General features: G+C 48.1%; 1 protein-coding gene across 1 annotated transcript; it reads right to left on the bottom strand.

Annotated features, from left to right (window-relative positions):
* Positions 1 to 251: 251 nt before the first annotated feature.
* On the bottom strand, positions 252 to 22,376 carry LOC119446167 (uncharacterized). Its single transcript, XM_037710525.2, has 8 exons — positions 22,073 to 22,376; positions 16,252 to 16,546; positions 10,433 to 10,589; positions 9,303 to 9,474; positions 6,714 to 6,826; positions 5,646 to 5,985; positions 2,002 to 2,281; positions 252 to 615 (listed from the first exon to the last, which is right to left on the bottom strand). The coding sequence occupies exons 1-8, from the start codon at positions 22,077 to 22,079 to the stop codon at positions 531 to 533; spliced, it is 1,449 nt and encodes a 482-aa protein (XP_037566453.1). The 5' UTR covers positions 22,080 to 22,376; the 3' UTR covers positions 252 to 530.
* Positions 22,377 to 22,617: the final 241 nt, after the last annotated feature.

The following is a 22,617-nucleotide window of genomic DNA, read 5'->3' as shown; positions in this document are numbered from 1 at the left end:
CTCCATCTTATCAGCAATAATATTCGTGCCCCATAGGCATACTTAATTTCTTTTTACGATAGAAATGCCGATTCTCTGTACATTTTTGTCTCAGGCTTAGCGCATGCCGTTGGTCATAGCCCATGGCTAACGCCACTGGGCTTCGCAAAATATGCAACCCGTTGTCGACGTCATCACTTCGTCTTCGAAGGTGCTCCTGAAAAACGCTTCTGTACAGCGACATAGTACCAGCAACCGCGCACAGACAAAAATTATCAAAACAAAGAAGAAGCAAATTTTATTTGGCACATATGGTTGAAGCAAAATGAAGAACTGACCGGGTCGTCAATGCGAAAAAAAAAAAAAAAAGGGTGCAGTGAAGGCACGAAGGTTATGCAATTGCACGCTGTAGCAGACCGGAACACCCGGAATACTGGACAAAGTTGACTGTTGCGCCGCGGTATCACGGCGTCCTTCCAGGTAGCACATTTTTTTTTTTTTACCCCGTCACGGTTCCGGTATGCCTTCGGCGCCCGGCGCTGGAGACGTGCTCAGAAGTAACGATCGTAGCTGCTGCGCCTTCGTGGTTTCCCGCCAACCAGGTTTCGCGCCTGTGACCAGGTGTTTCGGCTCAACCTGCGATGTGTTCAAAAGAGGAAATACACAAGCCCGCATGCACGACATACATCAAAAGAAACTTAGCCCCCTCAGGAGAGCTGAATGCCGATTACGTCGTGTCTTGCCTTGTCCGTGAAAAATTCCTGGCGCTATATAGCGAAGAGGTGAAGGCAGGCGTTTCACGGAATACCATCTGGTCAGGTAGACATGGTTGAAAAAGTGGGTCACTGACGAAGTCTAAACCATGCCTTCTTGGTATTTCGGGCTCTATCCCTTGTTCACAATGTGGCCGGTGTCACAGGGAACTTGTTATGTAGGTTTTAGTATGTGTGCAAGTGATTTAGCATATAGGTGTTATCTTTTTGTGAACCGTCGGGAAGCTTTCGATTTGACTTGGTTAGAATTACCCAATTTTTCAATCAAAACTCGCGTCAGTAAATTTAGTTATTTTCACGAAATGTGACGGCAACGTAGCCGCAACCCCGTTATGCGGCGCTGTGCACCTTGTTTTCTGTTTATCAAAAAAATTCCTAGTTCGCTGCCGTAACCTTCAAGTGAAATGTTACAAGCAGCCGCGTGGCACGTGTTATAGAGTACGCCTTCTTTCATTAGTACCGTCAGGATATCATGTATCACGTGACAACGTAGCTGTACTATCTTCAGAAGCGCATTCTAGCGCATTCAGGTGCCGACACCCTTAGAATTTAGTTAGCTTAGTTGACTCTGCGTTGGAATTTAGTTTGACTTTGCCTGATGCGCCATTTGTTATGAACCGAGCGTACCCTTTGTTATAAGACGCGCTAAGTTGCGCCCACGTACAAATAAAAAAGAAAGGACACGAGCGAAGCGGGCTTCCCCACACACAGGCCGTTATTGTAGAGAAGCCAACTCCGGCAAACGCTTTCGGGCTTCACTGGCCATTGGCAAAGTAGCCTGGGCACATTCAACACAGTTTATATATAGCCCCCGTTAGATTTACATCGAGCGTGGCACCGTCGGGACAGAAGAGGCCGGGCAAGCAGACCTCACTGGCGAGACCTGTCTGCAGCTTTCGTGGCAAGCAACTCTCGTTAAGGCTGCAGGAAATGCACGCTGGATGAGGACACGTATCTGTGCTTGTGTGTTGTCAGTGAATTTGTTCTTAGCGGTGAGCAGCGGCTACCCGGACGAAGGACAAAGAAGTAGACTATGCGAGCCCCTAAGAACATGTTCAGTTACCAACTCCCCCAGCTTGCTGCGTTAATTCAGTCGCTGAATTATCGCTCTCTCACCTCGAAGTATTTTGCGCGGTTTCAAGATAAGACCAGCACACGATATCTGTATTTGCAGAAACACGCTCGCGACCACAGCAGCTCGCCACACTGGCGGCAGAGAGAAGAGAGAGAGTGAGAACACGAAACTTACGGGGTCGTGTGTGGCTGGTAGTAGCCCGTGAAGACGACGTCCAGCTCCACCGTCGTGTCGTCAACCAGGAGGCAGCAGGCCTCGTCGGCAGCTTCCGCCGTAGCTGCGTAGACGTGAACGTCTCCGACCTTTTTCTGGGCTTCCTCCGCTGTCGGTGTAGTCCAGGCCCGCAGCTTCGAAGCAAGCCGAGCCCACGGGGCGCCGACGGCTCGGCTGTAGCTGTACTCCGTTCCTTCCACCGAGCCCAGGGGCATGATGGTGATCCTCGACGGATGTGTGCCTTGAAAGGTGAAAAAAACGTGTAAGCGCGGTGCCGCCTTTACATCGTATTCAGAATATCACCTTGTGGGAACGGAGAGCTGGGTGAGTTGGTGGACATGAACATCAAAGAAGTGCTGCCACACTTTTTTGAAGGTTTAATCAAGCATAATATAAACCAACAGATAATGAAGCCAAGAAAACAATAGGGGAAGTCATTCGTAGTTCTTAACTGAAATGTGGAAACGATAAATTAAAGGGCCCCCCTGAACCACTTTTTATCGAAGTGAAGAAATGCATTTGCGGAATGGCTATTTCAGAAATACTTTGCCGCAAAAAGTACTTCAATGCGGTCAGCAGAAACGGAGTTATTGGCAATCAAACACGGCCTCCGAAGTGCTGCCACTCCTTCAATGCCTTTCACTGCGAAGGCTACGGCGAAGCGGGGAGTTCCCACAACGCTCCGCCTTCTGAATGTCCCCGTGAAGCGCAGTTACGACAACAAAGGAGCTGCTTGAGCTCTTGATTAGGCCACGTAGTGCGAACAAACAAACGTGCCTGGCGATGATGTCACCGCACGTTGCCTAGCAACCACCTCCCGGAGCGGCGTGTGCTTCGCCTCCTCTCCGTGCCGTGCACATGTTGCCATGACATGGGCCGTTAAGGATTGGGAAGGAGAACATGCGCGCGGCACGTGCTATGCTCGGAAGAGCAAAAGAGAAAATGAGAGCGAGAGAGAAAGAAACTGTAGCAGCACCAACGAGGTAACGCGCAGAGCTGCTGCCGACGCCGCCCGCGTTTCCCCGCGTTCGCGCCGAACGCGGGAAAACTGCAGCCAGCGCCTCTGGCGGCGGCTCGGCAGGTTTCGACCAGCCACGCCCCGGCAAATGTGGAGGCGTAGCTTGGCCTCTACACTTTCCGAGCGCATGCAGCCTTGACATGGGATGACCAAAGATCCGCACACCCGAAGAAGGAGCCACTCACCATGAAAAGCGCGTCGCGCGGCCAAGCGACACTCTCTGCGTCGGCGGCGAGCCGATTCGGAATACCGTGCCTAGCAGCACTTAGCATTTCCTAGCAAAACTTAGCCAATCCTAGCAAAACCTGGAAGGAGCTAGGTCAATCACCAGCTCCGCTCTTCACTCCAGCCTTGTACCACTAGTGCAAGCTGCCCACATTTTGTTTCAAGGCGCTGGAAAGCGAATTGTTTGCTAGCTCACATTCGACAGGGCCAACGCTATTCATAGCATTGAGGACACACATGTAATAGTACCGAACCCGAAACAGATTCGTTCTTCTTCTTTCTGGGGTTTTACGTGCCAAAACCAGTTCTGATTACGAGGCACGCCATAGTGGAGGACTCCGGATTAATTTTGACCACCTGGGGTTCTTTAACGTGCACTACAACGCAAGCACACGGGCGTTTTTGCATTTCGCCTCCATCGAAACGCAGCCGCCGTGGCCGGGATTCGATCCCGCGATCTCGTGCTTAGCAGCACAACGCCTTAGCTGATTCAGCCACCCCGGCGGGTTAAAAACACATTCGTAGAAGCAGCCAAAACAGTAAATCGTAGAAACAACCAAAACAGTAAATCATATAAAGCGGTCCGGCTCTCGCCCACATAAATATGTTCGTTCGAAAAAAAGGCGCAGTTTCGCCGAAAGGCGAAGCATCTATTGCGATATCAAATAGTGGACAGCTATACAATGTAAGGATGGTAGTTTTATCGGCCGTATAAACTTCCAAACAAAAGCACACGAACTAAATTAACAAGCATGTTGTCAGGCGCGCATAAGCAAACATGAACGCATCTCACTCGATGACCGCGAAAACTCGCTGTGAGAACGCTGGAGTGAGTCAGCGCCGCAGCGAGCGAATTGAGCTTGACCACAGCATTTGACCACAAACTTGACCACAAACTTTGACTTGACCACCAACACGCTGTGAAAACGCTGGAGTGAGTCAGCGCAGCAGCGAGCGAATTGAAAACTGACCACAATTTATTTCACGTTATTATAGTTCACTCCACGACTGGTCATCGTGCTCCAGTGTGCGGATAACTGCAAAAATATTTGTAGAAATCGGTCACGAGCACGGAAGTTATCCGATCAAGTAATTTCACAAAGCCGAACCGCCAAGGTGGTGGCTCAGTGGCTATGACGCTCTGTTGCAGAGGACGAGATTGCGGGTTTGACTACCGGCCACGGCGGCCGCATTTAGATGGAGGGGAAATGCAACAACGCTCATGTGCTTAGATTTAGTTGCACGTTAAAGAACTCGTAGTTGTCGAAATTAATTCAGAGCCCTTCACTCTGACGTCCCCCTTATAACCCACTGTGCGGTTTCCAGACGTTAAACTTCACGACCTATGTTTTCTTTTCTTTCTGTTTTCTTTTTCGTTACTTTTAAATTTCACTGAACCATCAAGAATAGCGTAACATCATGTAGAAAGAAACGTAAAAATGTCTCCAAACAAATTATACTTTTCTGATATAATAATGATACTCGGCTTTACGACTGCTGATAGACAAGCTCTTTACAAGAGCTGTTTACAGTAAAACATTGATTATGTTTCACTAAGAGCGGCACTAAGTATGTCTTCTGTGCAAAAAAAGATCTATCACTAAAGGGCAGTTTTTAAGCTAGCAACGAAAAATCTTATCGAACTCCGAACAAAACTGTACAAGCATGTCACCAAAGCGCAATACACTTGTGCAATGCAGTGGCACAATGCAGTGAAAGCAACGCAGAGGCGTCAGACGGGAACTAACGATGTGAAATTGCTTTCTGGGAAAACTATGAAATTAATGAAGCAGTAGCCACATGGGCGACACTTGCGATTATTGCAATGAAGTCAAGGAGACAGTGTGTGTGTGTGTAATAGAAGCTGAAGATATTAGCCCTGCTAAATACAGGGCTTGCTACTTCAGATGAGGTATTTGACATGGCATAAACAGGTAACAATAGAAGAGGTTGAGAAGACAAAATAAAAAAAAAAGCATAAATAAACAAATCAAGCCCAGCTGACAACGAAGGTTGAAAGAATGTCTATGCAAGACCGGACACGTGCAAGATTAACAACGGGGCCGTGGCAAGGATTACGTCCCCACTTATGTTGCAAGTCCCGAACAAATCCCTAGCCTGCATGCATCTGTCCAAGTATGCCAAGGAAAGCCTTTGCTGTTCACCACGCGGTGGTATATAGCGGCGACAGCGACACATCACGTGCACAATATCATCAGGTAGTTTGCATTCGCTGCGCAGGCGTGAACCGAGTTGCCCGATCTTCAAAAAAAAAAAAAAAAAACTATTGGTATAGGCAGCATCAATTTTCAAACCGATGAATGACGTCCTGAACGTTCTTGACGAAGTCAAAGAAACTTACTCTTGAGATCAATCCTGTCCTTAGAACGGCGCAGGGCGTCTTCCTCGCCGTCCACGCTGCATTTTTCCGGCGCGAACTTGGCAAGATCGACGATGCAGGCGATATCGTCCCAGTTTTGAGGGCTGAGACTGAGACGCATGCGCTGCGTCAGCGCATCCACCTCCTCTAGATCGGCTCCGCCCGCTCCGCCCACTCCGCCCGCTCCGCCATCGCCGCCGTCGCCGCCCTTGACAAGCGACGCCTGGTCCTCGGTGAGCTCCGCCATGGCGAACACGAAGCCGCCAGTCACGGCGTAGCCGAACACGCGCACAGTGTCGCTCCGCCCGTAGGCCATTTTAACCTGCGAGCGTGCGTTGACGAATTACAACGCGAAGTCAGGTCTAGGCCTTAGCGCTCTCAACCGTGACACAGAGAGAGCCCATGCAATCAAATGAGCAACAAGAGTGGGAGCTGTACTTATTGCATTGATGTGTTTGTCACACTATGCTCGGCAAACAAAATGGGCCTATTCATGGGCACGAAAATGGGCCAAGCAACGGGCCTATCCACGCGAAGTTGAGTCTCCAAGTGCGTCGTCTTTTGTGCTATGCGTACTTGGTCAAGCGAGGCCGGGGCTTTATTTATTAACAGGCCCCTCGTAATGCTTGGGTAATGAAAACAGAAAAGCGCGGAGCGTAGACCACGCGGTGATGATCGCGTCGGCAAGGTATTGCGCCAATGTACGCGACGGATGCGATATTTTTTTTTCCTCGCGATTCCTACGTGCTCTAAAAACGTTTCTTTTTTTCAGTAATGTGTACAAATCGCGCGAAAGAGAACGGCAACGCTCTCCAACATGCCCTGTAACAATGTAATTTCCGGGAAATGTGGCTTACGGGGTTCTTAAGGCAGTTCTAGCGGGAGAAAAAAAGAAAAGAAAAGGAAATGCGAAAATGTCTAGGACTTTGAGCCGTCACCCTCAATAGTGAGAGGTTGCACGGGGACGTGATTCGAATCCTAACTGCACGGCTCGGTGCGGAATCACGGAAACACAATCGGGGGTCTGGGAGCTTTCGAAAAGAACTGTACCTTATCGCTGCTGCAGTAATGGCCCTCCGCTGTGGTTCGCCCAAAGACACACACCCTTGCCAGGCAGAATGGAAACACGTGGCTGCTGCCGACGTCTTTCGGGGCCAGAGTGGCTGATTTAGAAAAGGCAGCGAACAAAAAAGAGCAGCGCACAGCAGATAATTCTACAAACAAGCAAAACCAAACTTTAGTTAAGACCATGAGAATAAACGAACATAAATGTAAACGAAACAAACGAAATGCCGGGAAGCAATTTTTCCAGCTTGAAGCCTCTCCCCGCTTTCTCATTCCTTCAAGACACTGCCTCAATTGACAAGCTCTAGCGTATTTGCAATCAGCGCAGTCATCTTTGTCTCAGCTGTAAGTAATCATATAATTTCTCATCTGTCCCCCCCCCCCCCTTTTTTTTTTTTTTTGCTTTCCCTGTCCTCGCGACTGTAGGCTCGTGGGTAGTATTCTCTGAATTTTTATTAGAGTTTCTCTCTTCAAGTGACGTGCACAAACGCACACACTGTATTTCGGTTGAGAGGAAATGAAGTGTGCCACCTCCACTAAATGCGTGGAAAGTAAAGAGAACGGTAGAATTACCGCCGGCAAATAAAGGAGGGGGAGGGACTCTAGTTCGGGGCCGAGACCTACTTCCCTATTCAAATACATGTAAAACGTGGAAATGCTTTTATAAGACGACAGTTGGAATGACTTGAATTAAGTATGTTGCATTTGAGATAGAAAGTTCAATTGTAGTGAATGCAGTAAGCAAACTGTTGATTTCGGGTCCGCAAGTGCTCACAAAAACTTGTAGGAAATCCAGCAGGCTAAAAAAAAAAAAAACCACCAGCCCTCCCCCCTGTCAAGAAAAAAGGGGTAAACGAAACTTGTGGCAAGACGACGCTGTCACAAGCGTTCCGCTTCGTTTGCCTTAAACTCAGGGTCGGCAGCTCTTCGCTGACGTTTGGCCTCAACATCGCGCTCCCGCAACTCGGAGTCCGCGGCTCTTCGCTGACGCTTCGCCTGGGCTTCGAAAGCCCTCACTCTAGAATCGGCACGTTGACGACGAGCCCTTTCCCGAGCGAGTTCGCGGTGCAGTTGCTCAAACGCAGCCTGCTCCTCGGCGGAACGCACCACGCGATGCCTTCCCATCCGGGCGCCAGTTGGCACCCGGCGGTGTGCGCGCCAACCCCCTTTCCTTCCCCGCGACACACCAAACGACCCTGACTGGTAGCGCGCGTCACGTGATCCGGCACCGGCGCAGCTTTCCCCGCACCTGCTCTACTCTGGGAGCAGCCGGCTTTCAGCGTGACACCACCACCACCATCGCCGCCGCCGACACTTGTGAGGCAATACAAGCTTCGCTTGAAAAAGAACTGATGCCCGAGGTTTACAAGTCTAACTCTGCATCAAAAACAGATATCGCAGTTCTGTAAGCTGCAGCCGTTGGAGCATCAAAAGCGGATAAATTTGATTTATGGACTTACAGTTTACTTGAAATTTACAATGTTTATGGGGGTTTTGTAAAAGACTTACTCATAAATTAGTGGTACACTTCAGAGTGGTGTATAATCCATCAATCTGGTCCCTTTTAAATGTATAATATAGTAGGCGCAGTTGACAAAACTGTGGTATCGTTTTAAATTACGTAGTTATCAAGTTGCAAACTTGACACCTGGGTTCTCTAGCTTAACATTTTCAAGATTTTAAATGAAAAATATGTGGCATAAACTGAAAATACACTTACCACAGTCAATTTATTTCAAGTTTTCCTTTTAAATGCAACAAACCTCGTCAAAATCGGTGCAGTGGTTGCCAAGAAAAACGATTTCTCCGTAGCCGTGTATAATTAGATAGGAGTTCCAAGAGAGAGAATAATACGAGTATGCATGTATGGCTCTCAATTCTCAACGTTCTACGCTGCCGCAGAATAACACGGCTGCACAAGTCTTCTCAGACCCGCGGGAAGTCGCATACACTCAAGCGACAACATGCCAAGATAGTCGTTGATTCCCGTTCGTCGACTATAGCAGGAAAGTCGCCTCGGTGCATTCGTCTGCATCGAAGCTACTAGTTTCCTCACGAGCTGTACTCGTATCACATTGTTGCACTCGCCGGAAGAACCTTGCGAAAACATGATACACATGGCCGTCGCGACGACATATGCTCCAGGAAATTCGTCAGCAAGCCGTGTTTCTTAACTATAAGCGCGGGCAGGCCGGTAATCGAAAAATAAAAACGAAGCTGGTGAAACGTATCTTTGCGGCTGCCTTGAGCCGGCATAACAATGCATACTTATATTTTAATTATATCGCTGTTCATGCAATACGCTGCAATCCCGGCGGCATCGTTCTAGTCTTGTAAGCGTTGCACAATCTTGTGTTACACAAATGTTCCCTTCGAAGAAAAAAACGATAACAAAGAGCTAATGTATAAAATTATGTTCAGGAGCTAGGTTTGCATAGTCCCTTGTTGCAATAGCGCTATAACTCGGCCTCACAAGACGTTACCAGCGTCTCTGCAATCGTCTACGTCCCCGGCTTTATTATGTAGACTACCGCATGTACGAGTACTGCCAACGGCCTTTTTTGTCTCACTCACGGTCTTCCTCGTGCAGCATCTTCCTGAGCTGCCGGAACCGAAGCAGCAGCTGCGCCGCGTCCTTCGGTCTCGGTGACCAACCCGTGGCGAACGGGTACACCTCTTCCCACTGCCTCACTCGGTTGGTGATGTACGGCTCGCCCAGACCCTTGTTGTTCGTCGCCGTAAGAACCTGCACGGCGAACAACCCAACTTCAGTTAGCTGGCGCATGCTGTGGGGAGAACTATAGCGAAAACTCTGGAATTTACTGCGCGTGTGTGGTGATCGTCCCGCATAGCGCGAGACTCTATACTGGGAGGTGTAGCTACCCACGCAGGAGCCTTGCATATAAGAACGACGCGTACTCGGTGGGGTTCACTTCAAGACTAAACGTTTCTATTAACGAAGGCTGAACCAAAGTATCTATATTTACAAAAGTAAAGATAATACAAAGAAAGCACACGAGGCAATTCCTTCTTTGCATCCTTGCGAAGAATCAGGCTTCGGTTCTGTTAGACGCCAGTGGTATCTACTGCCAAAGGTAACGCAATGCCTCTATTAACCTTAGCGGCGTCGTGTTGCGGATCTGGCAGATGCGACGGCGGGCAAAAGAGGACCCTCTCGTCGACTGCTGTTTCTCATTAGTGTCCCTTTAAATATATTGTTACGTGCAACGGCCAAGAAAAGTTATACAGAGAGAGAAAGAAAAGGAGTTTGAGCACAAGGCTAAACTAAACTACACATGACGGTACTGGTCGATGTAAGCATGTCCTGCAGAATGATCCGCGAAACAAAAGTAAGCTTTCTCGCAACCAATATGCCCGCAACAGAATGAAACAGTTCAGTGAACACGAATTCCCTGTGGGAACACTAAAACTGCCCATATAGAGAATCCGGAGAGAGTGTACTATAGTTGCAAGGATATACACCCTTTACGGGACTTCGGTGCTTACGATAACTTCCGAACTTCGGTGGTCGGGTACGCATAAGAATCGGGGCCCGTATTCACAAATTCCTGTTACGCTAGAATTGTTCGTAAGAGGAAATTTCAGCCAATCGTGATGTTGGACATATTATTAGCGAAGACGGCTGGCCGACGGCAAGAACGTCCTTACGTACGAAAAGCCTTGCGAATTCCGCAGACATTCACCTTGGGATCCAAGACGAAATGATGCGGCATGTCGACAAGAATGACGGTGTAGCCGTATCTTGAGGCCAGCACCAGAAACTTGGCAATCTCCCACACCATGACGTTCGTGTTTCTGTTTATTATCATGGGCACGTCACTCTTCATGAAACCCTCGATTCTGAAATTAGAAAGAAATCAAGAAAAAAGAAATGTCGCAGTGTCGTCCGAAAGGCGAAGCATGCTGATTTCGATAGCGAATTATTAGACAGCTATACGAAGTAAATGTTAGTAGTCCTAGCAGCTGCATAAACTGCTGTAAACATTTGCTTCCTAACTAAATTAATTAGCACGTTGTCACGCGCGCACAGGCAAACACGAGCACATCTCACTCGATGACCACGGAAGCTCGCTGTCAGAACGCTGGGTGATGAGCGGCAGCAGCTGCGAGTCAATTCCTATTCGTGCTGCCTCTCGGCTCAATGCGAACTAGGCGCGCGAGAACACAGCGCGTGCGAAGCTATCACCTATCTCAGGCCGCCTAGCTTTCGAACATAAAGCAGATTACCTCCAAGATAGGGCGGCCGCGCTCAGAGGCCGCAGCCGGAGAAGAGATGCCCACTAACCTGTCACGCCTTCTCCTAGCGCGCGCACATCTCCCCGCTGCCCCTCTTGCACGCGGGGAAAGATGGCATGCTCCATCCTGGCCTTCCTCCCATGCGCGCACTAGAAACCGCCGCCGCATCAATGGCCACCATCCTTCTCGGCTCCCCCTCGCAAGCTTTCCCTCGCACCTACAACATGAGGCGCGCTGTCGCGATGTTATCGCACTTCGACTTTATACGGAACCTCACGGCGACGGCGACGACGAAATTCGTCTGGAGTGTCCATATGATTGCTATCGCAATAGAAATACGTGCCGGAATCGTAACTTGCGAGCACTGATGTTCACGAAATGCTGCAAACATCACGCGGACAGCCCGGCTAGGAGAGCAATGAAAATTAACAAAAGTGCTAAACTACCCACATGAACTCCAATAACTTTTCGTGAGCTATGTTACGTTTATATTTTAATTGAGAATCACAAGGCGTCGATCGGCCGAAAAGCGCTCTTCCCCATGCCCAGGACAGGGGAAAGGAGGTGGTAAGGCGCGCATGATTGGGGAAGAGATCAGTGGGGCGAGCAGTAATGGAGAGAGGAAGCGCGCGCCGGGCAACGTATTTTGAATTCTGTCGTTGCTACCACACACGAGAGCGAAATGAGCGGGCAAGAGGGAAAGGAGGTTCAGAATCTAATTGCAAGAGTAGCGCAGCAGCCATCGGAGCGTGCTGCTGCATGAAGACGATGCGCGCTTGCCGTTTTAAGTCACCTTTAAAGCCATCGGACCTCAAGGACGCTTTTCCTGCATTAGGGAAGCCTGCATATTTTAAAGGCTAACGAATCCCACAATTGGTGCGAAACCCGGGATGCGACGACAGCGAAGATCAACGCTGGCCGGGACCGCTAGTATTCCGACGGTTCATGCCGACGCGAACCTCTCTCCAGGAAGATGACCGTTCTGGAAAGGAAATTGCGACGCAGGTCTAAGCTATGAGTGAAGCTAATAATGCCTCACTGGACGAAGCCGGGAACTTGAGCGCGGGGATCGACTGCGCGGTTTCCTTGGAGAAGATCGAGTGCCTTTTCCAATCCATCCAGAAATTCGACGAATAAATCTGCGCAGACAATTCTAACGACCTCGCTGAACAAGACACTTCCGACACGACGATATTCAGTGACAAGGAGGTCCAGGTCACGACACAGCTTCACTACCGATCCAGAGAAGAGCCAAGCGGTGAGCCACTACTAACTTTTGCTGAAGCTTGACCTACCGCTAACACGGCGCCTTCCGGAATAACGAAGCTACCGAAGCTTGAACTCGCTAAGTTTGAGGGATATGCCGAGACAGGCTTAAATTTTGGAGCCAATTTGAACCTGCCGTCCACACGAAGCGCGAGCTAAGTGACGCCGAAAAGTTTCACTACTTCATGAGTCTCCTCGGAGGACTGGGCGAGTCTGAAAAGTCTGGATTACTTGTCGACGCAAGTAATCCAGATTTTGCAAACGACTGTAAATCCGACTGTAAATGCGAAAAAAAAAAACGGGGGGGAAAAGGCGATGATTAGAACGAAGGGACGTTGCTTTCGATGTTTGACGCCAGGACACCTTTCAAAGCAGCGTGAGAGAGGCGTTGTTTGCAAGCATTCCACTCGTCATCCCGTGCCCTCCATGAGCGTGCTTGACACATAGCGCCCGAGGAACGTGTCACTACGGCTCCAGTGAACCTACCCTCGAAACATCCGGAACGCTGGTTCTACTTCAGACGCTCACGACAAAAGTATGGGGATTGAGTAGCTCTGCTCCAATAAGAGTTCTTCTGGACAGAGGAAGCCAGCGAAATTCCCTCACGAAACACATATGCATAAGACGTGGCTACGAAGTAATTGAGAAATAATCGCTGAGCGTAGGAGCTTCTGGAGGCAGACAGTTCCACGAGACTTTGAATGAACAAAGTTCACTTTCTCCTCCACAGTTCGGATGGCGAAGCTACGTACAGTTTTATCGAAGCTTTAGAAACTTAATGTGCTGTCAACCGATTCTTTCCACAGACAAGCTAGGCGATCATCGACGCAATGCGATGCAGTTCAATCGACGTTAACTCCATTATGTGTATAACGAACTTGCTGTTGGGTTAGTTGGCAACTCGTTATGGCAAAACAAATTAGAGCGCAAATAACACACCCGTACATCTTAGGGGTCTTTTTGGAGTGATCGCGTGTGTAGGCGGGTGGGTTATTTGCGCTCTAATTTGTTTTTCAATTATGTGTGGCCCCGGAGACTGCAGATACCATCGCCATTTTTATAGTCAGATTCTATGGAACGTCGCAATTGTGAGAATGAATACGATTGAGTATAATAAGAAAGCCATTGAGGCAAGGCTGGCTGGACAGTTCAGTACACAAACTGAACAAACGAATTGGTAATTGCTCTGGTGTCGTCATGCTACACTCGTCCACGGATGCCATGAACACAAGAGAGTGGATGACGAATGACAAGACTGTCGCCAAGAAGTTTTTGGATCCAGCAATCGGTGGTTGTTCCAACGTATCGCTGCCCTGTTCAGACACAAGTCCTTGGCTTGCGATGGGACCTCACTAATGAATCATTCTGCTTCAAAATTCAGTCAGGGTGTTTGACAGGACAGAAGACCACAAAACGAGTTACTGTTCAAACCGAGCGAAGATGTTCGACCTGCTAGGATTTCTGAGTCCGTTCACCACAGTGGCAAAGGTCCTTCTCCAAGACTATAGAGAATATATCTCAAAAAATTAAAAATTAAATTATGGGGTTTTACGTGCCAAAACAAAGATCTGATTATGAGGCACGCCGTAGTTGGGGACTCCGGAAAATTTCGACCACCTGGGGTTCTTTAATGTGCACCTAAATCTAAGTACACGGGTGTTTCCGCATTTCGCCCCCATCGAAATGCGGCCGCCGTGGCCGGGATTCGATCCCGCGACCTCGTGCTCAGCAGCCCAACACCATAGATTTGCTGCAAATTTACAGGTTTGGACCCGCGATGGTACGCTGACTTTGACAAGGTCAGATCACTCGTCATTCGTCGTTTTCTAGGTCATGGTTTACGAGGGCGTATAGTCAGAATGACATTGCGCAACTTTGCCGATGTCAGTTCACTGACATCTGCTTCGCTAGATGCACGTATAATTTCATATATTCAAAAGAACAGCGACTTCAACATCAATTAAACGCACCTTTGGTCCGACTCTTTTGATCAATGTTATATTCGCAAGGAAGGTTCCGCTTGGAAGACGTTCGTGAAATCCGAAATTTTACCTCACCTGAACAATAAGACTATCTCCAGGATACCAAAACCCAGCTCAATAGTACTCACTCGTCGAATCTCATCTGCTTAACCACGAGAATCGACAGCCTGATGGTAGAGACCGGCCCGGATTGTATCCCGTCAATTAACGCCTACAGAACAAAATCCTTCCTTGGAATTCATGCAGGATGCTAGTGACGAGACTCAGCCAGCGACCGTAGCGTTACAAGTGTCAACTTCATCGGTTGTCAACTCCACGACGATCAGTGCGCTCTTCTGACTGCACCGAGTAGTCGTATGGGTCCATCGGTACATCCACAACATTCGAAATCTGAACAAAGCCAGTGGACCATTGACTGCTGAAGAATTTCAAAAAGCAGAAAAAATGTTGCATATGCGTGACAAAAGCTTCTGATTTCCAGAATGAGTTGCGTCGGAAAGCCTTTACCCATGACCTCTCACGTCAAGACATTGCGTTTATTTCTGGATGACGCTCAATGCCTTGGCGCTGCCGGAAGGTAACAAGTGCTCAAAGAATACGACGCGAAGCATCCTATTTTTGTACCACACAAAGGACACCTAAGCACTTATGAGTTGTGAATGCGAAAACATTAATGTCCAATTGAGCGCCGCTGAGGGGTACTTCGGGTTATGAACTCCTCGCGGGCAAGGCAGCATGTTGAGACGCTTGGCGCGTTTTGATTTAGCCTTACCGAGAAGCAGTTTAGACGCAGGCGAGAGCTTGCGCGGAGAAGGAACGCGCGGATAACACAGGCTTCCAAGAGCGAGAGCGAGGGTGGTTTGGTGTCGCGGCATGCGTCGCGGCGATTGATGCCCTCTCCCCTCACGCAGCACCTGGCGTCCTACTAGTACAGCAGGTGTTCTCTTTCGACCGCTCTGCTCCGTAAAGGCGCGCTCAATCGTGCCATGGCCTCGCAGCCAATGGGAACTCCGTCGAGGCGCGCTCGTGACGTGCGTTTACTACAGACACCGGACGCCGGCTTTTTCGCCCACTGAGTTATTTGACGCTTTCGCATCAAAAAACAGTTCGGACCCAAGACAGCGCGCGGTTGAGCAGTACAAGCAAAAACAAATGCTGCGCTGATTAGCGAAGCCGGCGTAACACGTACTAGCCAGTGTTCAAACCGCGCGCGCCCAGAATCGAAACCGGAAGTGTGGTTCAGTTGTTCCCATCAACCGCTTGGTGCGCTACAGTCAATTCAACCGCGGGGCTCTATGGGAGCACGGCCGCTCGATGACAACGCACTTGATGGGAGTGTCCGCTTTTGTTGAATTTGTTTTCTCTATGGTTTCGCAGTAAAGCTGACTGTGGGTCGCTCGCTTATCCGGGAGACAGGCTTATCGAATATGCGATATCAAATTAGTTCTCTGCAGCGCATAGCTGAGCGCGTGAAATGTGAGCGGAGCGGACTGGCGTAAGCGACGCTCAGCAAAAACTGTTTACTGAAGTACTACGTAACCGTCTACATACCCGACTCGAGAGCACTCTCGTTCCGTTTAGTACTCGTAGACAACGATGCAAGCCAGAAGTTCAGGGGACGATGGATGCTTTAAGTGATTTACTGCGGTCGAAGAAGTAATGGTCGCTGGAGCTAATGTTTCGACAAGAGGGCTTGTTTTTGTCAAATAAAGTGAAGTGGCCCCTTGTTCAAACGTTGGCACCAGTGACATTTCTTGTTTGACTACTGTATGTAGATCATTTCGTAGAGCGCCGGTAATCTCTGTGCATTACATGACATCTTTCAGCCGTTTTACAATCGTTTTACACGACCTGCGCGAATCCGATAGTTCTATTCACTTATTTTATACATTAATGAACTAGCGATGAATGAATTAATTGACGTACGAACGAACGGCTTGTGGCCCACCTTAGGGAATGGGAGAACTTGGGTAGCTAGCACTGGCATCGAAAGCAAAGGTGCGCGTGTGCAGACTCACTTGCTGAGGCAGAGGTCGTGCGACTCGCGTATGGTGATGGTGCTCCTCTCGGGGGCGACGGGCGAGCTGAACAGCTTGTCGGACCAGTAGGCGCGGCTGTCCGGGTACAGCTCTTCCAGCTCTGCGGCCACGATATTCTTGCCCGAACCGGGCGGACCGCGCACCAGGACAAACAGGCGGCCATGGGTACGCATAAAGCGCATTGTCGCCTCGTGCTTGAGGCATGGCGCGTCCACGCGGTCCAGCAGCTGCGTGGTGTCCGTCGGACAGTCGGCGCCCCCGTCACCGGCTGCAGCTGCATGCACGCCAGGGGCCACGGACAGAGAAAATGAACGCTACAGCGGCGCCACTTGGTATTTTATACGCCAGGGGTGGCCAAACTGCGGCTCCTCGAGGGTCTAAGTGCGGCTCGCGACTCTCTGGCATCTGTAGACCCCCCCTCCCCCTCTTCCCCCATATTTCTGCCCCTAAAGACAAGCTTCCTTTATGTTTTAGAAAGGACGCCCCACCCCCACAAAGCAAAAAAAGAAAGAAAGAAAAACACACAGGTTGCCAAACTTTAAGGTGCCTCATTCACGAATGGGGAAGCACAATGCAGAGGCACAGCTGACAATCGCTGCATGAGTAGCATTCACTGTGACCACCAAATTTGTTGGACGAATAATATAATATATATATATATATATATACATGCCACGCCCCCCTTCTTACGGCGGCTCTTAAGCAAAAGGGTTATTTTTTTATGCCTCTCTGCATATACCTGTCTGGCCAACCCTGGTATAGGCTTTTCTGACGGAAGAAAATAAAAAACGAAATGAAAGAAACTGGGATTTCGAGCTCTGCCAGTTACCGCAGCAAACTGACCTCGGTGATTCGTATGACATCCTAGGAAAAGATTTACCCCTATTGGGGCTCATCTCGACTGCAAACCGATTTGAACCCTTGAGGACCCTTAATTAAGGGTGTAAATCAGATTGCACTGTAGTCCTCTGATAACGCACTCTAACGCTATGCTTTCAGGTCACGAACGACGTGCGCACGTCAGCATGGCATAGCGTTTCTGACAGGAAAGTAGCGAGCGCAGCGAATCAAGGGAGCTAACGCAAAATCGATGACGGTTATTGTTGGGATACAAATCTCAGAGAGAGTACAAAGCTTTTCTTTTTTTGTTTGTTAGGGGGGTCATGTGCGTAGGAATTATACGATCTATGTATTCGCATAAAGCGGCGAATGGAAGGGTAAAGCTTATTATTTCATGAGATCTAGAGCTTGAAGAAAATCGGCCTGGTCGGGGACGATCATGGCACAGTATATATAAAACATACACGGACCATATAAATGAAAGTGTAAAAGAAACAGAAGACGTTTCGGCTCCCATATACGGGAGCCTTGTTAACAGCAGTGGGCTACTGGAGCCCGACACATATTTTGTTTCCTTTAAACTTTCATTCCTGCGGTCTGTGTCCGTTTTATCATCATAATCAGCAGCAGCCTATTCATGTCCACTGCAAGACGAAGGCCTCTCCCTGTGATCTCCACTTACCCCTGTCTTGCGCTAGATGATTCCACCTTGCGCCTGCAAATTTCCTAACTTCATCACCCCACCTAGTTTAATGCTGTCCTCGACTGCGCTTCCCTTCTCTTGATATCCATTCTGTAACCCTAATGGTCCACCGGGTATCCATTCTACGCATTACATGGCCTGCTCAGCTCCATTTTTTTCTCTTACTGCCAATTAAAATATCGGCTATCCCCGTTTGCTCTCTGATCCACACAGTTCTCTTCCCGACTCTTAACGTTAGGCCTAACATTTTTCGTTTCATCGCTCTTTGTGCACGGTCCTTAACATGTTCTCGAGCTTCTTTGTTAACCTCCAAGTTTCTGCCCCATATGTTAGCACCAGTAGAATAGCAATGATTGCGCACTTTTCTTTTCAACGACAGTGGTAAGCTCCCAGTCAGGATTTGGGAATGCCTGCCGTATGCAATCCAACCCAATTTTATTCTGTAAATTTCTTTCTCGTGATCAGGGTCCCCTGTGAGTAATTGACCTAGATAAACGTACTCCTTTACACACTCTAGAGGCTGACCGGTGATCCTGAATTCTTGTTCCCTTGGCAGGCTATAGAACATTATATTTGTCTTCTGCATATTAATCTTCGACCTCACTTTCACACTTTCTCGGTTAAGGTCCTCAATCATTTTTTGCAATTCATCCCCATTGTTGCTGAATAGGACAATGTCATCTGCAAACCGAAGGTTGCTGAGGTATTAGCCGTTGATCTTCACTCCTGAGCCTTCCCAATCTAGAGCTTGAATACTTCTAAGCATGCAATGAATTGCATTGGATAGATTGTTTCCTTGCCTGACCCCTTTCTTGATAGGTCACTTTCTACTTTTCTCGTGGAGAACCAATGTGGCTGCGGAATCTTTGCAGATATTTGCCAAGATACTCACGTATGCCTCCCGCACTCGTTGTTTACGCAATACATCTATGACCACTGCTACTTCTACTGAATCAAACGCCTTTTCATAATTTATGAAGGCCATAAAGAGAGGTTTATTGTACTCCGCAGATTTCTCTATTACCTGATTGATGACATGGATATGATCCATCGTAGAATATCCCTTCCTGAAGCCAGCCTGTTCTCTTGGTAGGCTGAAGTCAAGTGTTGCCCTGATTCTATTAAAAATTATCTTGGTGAATATTTTATAAAATACTGAAAGCAAGCTAATGGGTCTATAAGTTGGCCTGTTTCTTCTTGACTAACTTTACTATTTCTCTCTTCAAATTGAGATAAATTCTAGAGCTCACAAACCTATGGTCGGTGCACTTTACCCTACCTAACACTTCTACATCCTGCACTATGCTGGCATTGGCAGATAGTATGAAATCTATTTTATTTCTTGTTTCTCCATTAGAGCTTTTCCAGGTCCACTTCCTGTTGCTACGCTTCCTGAAGAAGGTACTCATTATTCGGAGCCTATTGCTTTCCGCGAATTCTACCAACATCTCTCCTTTAGTGTCCCTAGAATCGATGCCGTAGTTGCCAATTGCTTGCTCACCAACCTGCTTTTTCCACACTTTTATACTGCGCATTTAATATTTAATTGCACCAATTCTCGCGGAAAACTAAAAACGCGTCAAGGGTTTTTTTTTTTTTTTTTTCGCCGGCTTTGCCCTTGAAGTATAACTTGACTAGAAAGATAAACTGCGTTCACTCAGGGTCCTTGAGGCAAGCTGACACGAAACTGTTGGGTCTGCATGCTACGGCACGGCCTTATCTGAAAGCAACGTAAGGAGAAATCGCCACACAGAGCCTTTCTCCAGCACTCAGCACCTTTGCACTCCGTCGACTGGATGCAGTTACCTTATTCTTTTCACCTGCACACTCTCTTAGCGCAGGAACATCAGAGCCTCAACGAATAATATTCTCAAAATACGGGAATAATGTCAGAATTGAGACAGCTAAAAAAAAAAAAAAAAATCAGAGCCATTTCACTCTGTGAAGGTCGATGACCCGCGGAGCTGTATATATGGTGTTAAATATGTTGATAATATGTTGATTGAAAATAAAATACACATAGCAGAATGAATTTAGTTTTTTTTTCACAATTTTTTGTTGCTTTATTTAATTGCATACTCAATGCTTTTTTTTTAATTTTAACCTTCTGTTGTTTGCTTTTTTTGGAATTATTATTTGGTCACCAATGTGACTATGACTTTATGATCGCTGTGATATACAGCCAGTGGCTCTGTGGCTACACTGGAAAGGTTCTTGGCCAATGTGAGGTCTATACAAGACCGATAACGCGTCATCGATGACAGTCTCATCGCACGCGGCCTACTCATTGCACGGGTGGAAGGGAACTGAGATAAGGTTACGTGGCTTGCCTATAGACCACGTGACGTCAAACCGCAATCCATACTAAACAGTGTCTATTCCGGTTTTACTTTCTTTATTACGATATTTTTTTTTATCACCAATACCTTTTGACACTTTTCGCGATTAACGCAGCTGGGGCCAGGGGCATACCCGGCGATACGCTTTTACCACCGTTTTTATCACCGGGATCGGCCGGTCGTGAGCTCTGGAGTGGCCGCCATCTCTTTTTGCCCACGCAAACAAACCGCCAGAACCTAGCGTATAACATCTCCGCAACAAAAAAAAAAAAAAAAAAAAAAAAAAAAAGAAAGACTTCAAATCGAGAAGGAGAAGCGCCCAAGACACGTCCCACGTCTTCTTAGCGCTAGTTTAATCATGTCTTAATTATGAAATACGCAACTAGCCCAACTTTTTCTCTAATTGGGATTAATGCATTGTTGCGCAGGAAGAGGACACTACTACACAATAATCCGCTTGCCTAGCACCATTACCGTAATGCTGCCCCTAGTTAATCAGACTGAGTTATAGCATATCGGAAGCTCGCGTGGTGGTTTCGCGTTCGTCTTCTCGCCGATCACTTGACTCCTGTTTAGAACAGCGCGCGTTGCAGGGTGATCGACGCTGCAGCGGCAGTTGACTTGAGCTCTTGGTGTTGCACAGAACTCTCACGCAAGACGGGAACACAAGCCGGCGGCCGAACGCACCGGATGTGTATCAACGCGTCGGTCAATGATCCTGCCACGAAGCGTCGAGGACGTGCGAATTCAAGGGCCGCTAGACGCATGCGTCCGGTGATAGTTTACGGGTAATCATTTCGACGAGCTGCTGTACAGTTTGATGCACTAGTATTAAAAGGGGAAATGACGGATTCCTCACCGATCAAGTGGTTCACGGTACTATATTCACTGAAATCCCCTCTCCCCCTTGACACACACACACATACATATAAACGCGCACACATAGATCTCAAGCGATGCACAATACAACCTCATATGCCATATATCGGAGTTACAACACCATGCCGCTATTTCGAATTATACATATGGAATTAAGAGACTGGCTGACCTAAGTTGCTCATTTTATAAAATTCTAGCCATTATGTGGAGACTGTCGAAGAGTTCGGTCGTGTACGTCGCTTGAAGATGTTAAAAAGTAGAACCTATCGCAAAAAAGTAAATGCCAGACAGCTGCTGTCGGCAATGGGCAATTGGCCTAAATTTACTTTTTGCGATAATAGCTTAGCGGTATGTTTATCGTTCGCATTCTCCCTCACTCCTTGTCTATAACATCTCTACACATCGGTATGTGTTTTCTTATCAGTCAAAACATACACTAAATTAGAGTGCACTGTGTCGCTTTCCTGTGTTCCGACCTCTAATATAGATGTTTTCGTCGTCGATACATCATTATGTTATAAGACACTTCAGCGTAGCAACGGGAAGGTCGAGCTTGCCGGTGTGAACATCGATCGCCTTCAGTTGCTCCTTGGTCACCAGTCGCGGTCGGTCGCACGACCTCTGTCCATCGCCGGTGTGAACGCGCCCTAACAGCTTTGCAATAAAAGCAACACAAACGCCTGCCCTCTTACGACTTCCGATGTAACTAACAGATGATCTTATCAGTAAACTGCTCCCTCTCTCTCTCTTGCGTTCTCTAGACGGCTCAACAAATTGTCTGCAAATCCCATTACGGCACTACTTAACGTCATTGTGTCACGCCGAAATATGCGAATGACAAGAAGTAAAGTAAGGGGCGTGGACTGACAATTTTGAATTTGCCGCCTCCCGGTTTCCTACTGCCGCCAGGTAAAACGACACGGCACACGCAAATCACACACACTGGCAGATATCAGCCATCATTCACGCTTCGATACAAATGAACGTAAGACGCACAGGCTGCGCCGTTGCGTTTCTTTTCAGCGAGGCACTGACTCACCTTCCATTCTTCGTACTTGCGGGAGACGCAGCGGACGGTCGCAGGGTGTTAACGTGCCTCGTTGGCTTCAGACCTGGCGCTCGGAAACGAACGGGCGGCTTATCGGAGGACCGGAAAAGAGAAGCGAAAGCGTCAACAGCAACGAGATTCCTCGATCACTGTACTTCTGTGTTTTTAGCTCGTGCAGACGAAAACGAAACCACTGAACACGAGACTACCGAGCTTGAAAGGAATGCCGAAATGCAACCCGATGGCCATGCCGATGGCAATGATCGGCGCGCGCAGAGGCAAGCTGCGCCACTGGTTGAGATATACCGGCGTATGCGGTTCGCCGCGGAACGCTGTCGCTATGAACGTTTTAGCGCTGCCATCGCACGCGATTTCACAATTCAAGTGAAATCACAGAGTTGAGTAAAATTTTCCGGAGACATAATTGACGAAAGTATACAATAAAATTTCATGTACGGTCTCTTTATTTTCCAAAACTTCGCAGTTTGCATATATAGCGATTAAGGGCACATAAAAGATTCGACATCACAAGTCAG

Source organism: Dermacentor silvarum, chromosome 3, assembly GCF_013339745.2.
Source record: "Dermacentor silvarum isolate Dsil-2018 chromosome 3, BIME_Dsil_1.4, whole genome shotgun sequence".
Lineage (NCBI taxonomy): Eukaryota > Metazoa > Arthropoda > Arachnida > Ixodida > Ixodidae > Dermacentor > Dermacentor silvarum.
This window is presented reverse-complemented; position numbering and strand designations above follow the sequence as displayed.